Raw genomic sequence first — 4,186 nt, 5'->3', positions numbered from 1 at the left:
GGTGCTCGCAAATTATTATTTTGCAGTGAACCATCAATATCACGAGGTCACGTTGGTTCACTGCAAATACATATTTTGAGGTAGAGTGTGCGACCTTTTCTATCATGACCATTATCGTTATTTTCATAATAAACGAACAATAACAACCTAGTGTCCTGCACTATGACCTTGATGGAAAGGCCTACCACTGTTAGCGTGAGGATATGCAGACTCACCGAAGGCACCATCAACCCCATTAAAAAGCAATGTTTAAAGACATGCCTTGTGCCAAATGTATAAATATCCATATTATTTCAGATAAGTTAACTGTAAGTTAAAAATACATAATTGCGTAATGCATAATGACCCATTGTTCTTTACACTATAGGTAAGGCATACCTCGGGGGAAAAACAGGCAATAGTATCCTAACGCAATAGAATGAAGTTTGTTTTAACAAAACAGTATTACTCTTCCCTGAAAGACCAAGAAAATGTGCCATGGTGGGTCATTGTCGCCTCTGTCTTGACTGTTGACCTATTGCGTCTTGAGGGCCTGATACAGGTCTGAATCTATAAGTGAACACTTTTTGAATCGCTGAACAAATACCGTTTTTATGTAATGTGTTCCAATAAGGGAAATGAATCTATAGCACATTCTACATTTTTATTTCAGACTACATATTCTCTGAACATATTAAAATCTTTGGCTTGAAGCGTCAGTTCAGTAACGCAGTCTGTAGAATTGTGAGTTTAGGGATTGGGGAGACAGAAATCACAACATTTCTAGTTAGTCAGACACTTACTAAAACAATGAGCAACAACATCATAAGGAAAAGAAAAGATAAAAATCTCCAGCAAGTAGGGATTGATACAGACCCATACCTGAAATTAAATATATACAACGTCATATTGTTTGGCTATATATAAACTTTAATAATGTTCGTATTTTATATAATTATGTCCATATACTGTACCATAAACAGGAATCTGTTTTAAATAGCATCTTTCCCAGTCCAATCGTATTTACCTCTTTAAACAGTTCTCAAAAAAGAGTCCAGTCCCTCTATTATGGGTCTGTAGCCTGGTGGGGGAAAAAAATAGGTCTACTCGCTATCCTCCTTCTCGTCTTGTACGGTGGTCGTGGAATGGTTATACAGTCCTTGGGCCATGAGTTGGAGGGCCAGGCCATTCTTGTACCCATTGGACTTCTTTATTTTTGCTCTTTTATTCTGGAACCAGATTTTGATTTGGGATTCATTGAGATTCAGTTCTTGGGCCAGTGACTGTCTCCGTTGTTCTGTTATGTAGCGATTTGCCTGAAACTCGGATTTAAGTCTTTGCAGCTGTTCAGCCGTAAACGCGGTTCTGGGTCTCTTGTCCTCTTTCTCGTTTTTCTTCTTTTTCAATTTTCGTGTCCTTGGGCCTAGTGTAGAAACAACAATGAAACGAACACGTAAATATCAGCAAGTCCTTAAGTTAAACATACCCAGCACTAGCCTGTCATTCATTACCATTCATTCATGTCATATCATCCTTTCACGATAGTGAACTCGGTTATTGCAGCAGGTTATAAACATTACATGTTCCTTGATATTACATTTCATCACTGTGTTCTACTGTGTATTGGAACTGGTGCTAACAGTTGCGAAGCCAAAAGCTTTGCGAAAACTTTAGCGAAACCTACGTCCCTTATTCGAATAAGCAATTTGTTAGATGATCGCCATAATATCCTTTAAATAAATAATCATTTAATGTCAATTTTAATTAACAATTCACTATAGCCATCGCATTTCACTCCACAATAGTAGTTTGAGCTAAGCATCATTCCAAATGTTTTCAATTGGCAACGCCAAACCAGCCAAACAAATAATGGCATTGCAAGTTTGTTATTATACGCACGGCAGGTCGTGATATAAAATGTAGCCTATAGCTTCACATAAAAGCTCATGATAAGCTATAACTGCTTCACACGACGGGCCTAATCAATATTGATGTAGTTTTATTCTTCACTGCGCATTAGAACAATCAGAAAGCAAGGACATGAGTAGGATGCATCATGATTTGCACGAGTAAGCCTAGGCCTCAACCATATTCTCTGTGCTACTTTACGAGCTAATTCTATTTCAATAATCAATTAGTACAGGCCTTTCTGTTGTCATAAAAGTGAAATTCAATCGATGAATGTATTTGGTGATGAATGTATTTTGATTTGAAAAGGTCAACAGTCAACACTATGATCACCAGTAACATGGCATTGTAGTTGAAACGTATGGCTGTAGCCTACAGTTTTGCTGAAGGAACAGCTGGTATACGATTATTGGTTATTTCAATCCCAGCACACACTGAAATTAATATCTGAGATATTCATAATTTCTGATATGTGCTGCTAATAGGCCTACTGAAATGAAGAAATGAACCCAATATCTAGTTACTGTAGCCTCCAATAGTCCTTCAAATAATATCAATAGCATAAACATTCACTTTTTGATTATTATTGTGTTATTGCTAGTGCTTAATGATTCCCTTTATTGACATGTTTTCCAAAACTGCAAATAAGACCAAATAAAATGCCAGCAAACGCAATTTCCAGTTGCCCAGTAATATCTAGGTTAATTAAAGCAATCAATATGGATTTTAATGTTTAAACCACAATTTGACATTGCATTATGGCATGAAGGATATTCTTACCTATGCGTAGAGGCTATCATAACAATGACTGTGTCTATTATTGTGCATACTAATGTTTTATTTTGAATGGATGAATATATTTTGCACGAAATTAGCCTGCCACCTTCATTTTGCACTTTTGAACAGCATAAGCCTAAAGGCGCACAAGATCGACAACAAGAGATTAACCTGCGTTCCCCACGTTTCAGAACACAATAACAGGCACTTACATTATGCCAATACAAACTTTGCACAGCGAAATATCTTTGATATAGCCCAAGCAATAAATGATCCAACTGGGCCTATTTTCGTAAATTGACTCTCATTGAATCTCATTCCCGAGTCATACCATTGATGTTTAGTTCAAAGTTGATAGCTCAATCAATCATTTTAGCCAATCAATGCATCTTCTCTGACAATGGTGAGAAATCCGTGTCAAGTTTAAGAAGATTTGAAATCTTGAAAATGCAACCCCCTAACTTGTTAACAAACCCTTCAGAAATAGTGGGTCAACCAACATTTTCTAGCGATATGGAAAGCAAGCTGTATCGTATAGGTTGGTTTATGATCTATGCATACAACTATGCATGATTGCCTTATTGTGCATATTTTAAAACAGATATTTTGGGATAAATAATTAATGAAGTCAAAAGCTTGATTTTAGTGGGTCTATCAATAGTTTATGCATGTTCTATTAATACATAATTTGATACATCTTCCATCTTTACAGTTAAAGTTAGGCTGCACTTTGCTTGGGTAAAATGTGTGCTAAATAACCGAGTATTGAACGAGCAGTTAATAGTATGAGGTGAAATAAATTAGAAAATGACGTTGGTTGTTAAAGTGACCTAACGGTCTCTTTACCCACTCCTTCAAAGTTTGTATTGTCAACTGAGGAAAACTTTTGGAAAACGTTTCCTAAAACAACATGGCTACATGTGGTAGGTCCTGTCGTGTAATGGTTGCATGTTTGTGAGTCAGTAGACTATCATTCTTGAATCATCTAAAACATGTTCTCACCAAAACGAATACACGCTACGTGTGTGTGGGTGTGGGTGTGTGCGTGCGTGCGTATGCGTGTGCGTGCATGTGTGCGTGCACGCGCATTACTATGAGCACTGTTCCTTTACTTAACAATTTGTGATTATTATGATTAGAGCAACTACGAATATAGATCTTTTGGCTTTTGTCATAACCATCACCTTTTATATGAATATGGGGGGGGGGGGGGGGGAGAAACCCTACTCCTTTAAAGGAAGTACTATGCTGCTCTTAAAACATAAACAAAATAACAACATACAACACATCATAAACTTTGGCAATATTCAGAAGCTAGCGCCTTACCAGATGATGGTCGATCCGAATATCTCGTGCAGTAAACCCATGCAGGCCATAACATCGGCAGGGATTCTTTCGCTGGTGGAGATCCTCCATTACTGGCATTCACAACCATAATTGACTTGGTGTTGTCTCCGTATCTCGTCGTGGTAGTCCCATTACCTTCGCTTTGTTTTGACGAGCTCTGCTTTGAAGACGGCGA

The 4,186-nt window shown here is 37.5% G+C and overlaps 1 protein-coding gene across 1 annotated transcript in view; it reads right to left on the bottom strand.

Annotated features, from left to right (window-relative positions):
- Positions 1–1,082: 1,082 nt before the first annotated feature.
- Positions 1,083–4,186, bottom strand: part of en1b (engrailed homeobox 1b) — a gene marked incomplete at both ends in the record, with an annotated part of 3,422 nt that continues 318 nt past the window's right edge. Inside the window, 2 exons of the mRNA XM_083680375.1 lie at positions 1,083–1,402; positions 3,991–4,186. The exon at positions 3,991–4,186 is cut by the window's right edge and continues 318 nt beyond it. Of these exons, the coding sequence (XP_083536501.1) occupies positions 1,083–1,402; positions 3,991–4,186 (516 nt within the window). The remainder of the gene's footprint in view (positions 1,403–3,990) is intronic.

The sequence above is a fragment of the Argentina silus genome (genome assembly GCF_951799395.1).
Source record: "Argentina silus genome assembly, chromosome: 11".
NCBI classification, from domain to species: domain Eukaryota; kingdom Metazoa; phylum Chordata; class Actinopteri; order Argentiniformes; family Argentinidae; genus Argentina; species Argentina silus.
This window is presented reverse-complemented; position numbering and strand designations above follow the sequence as displayed.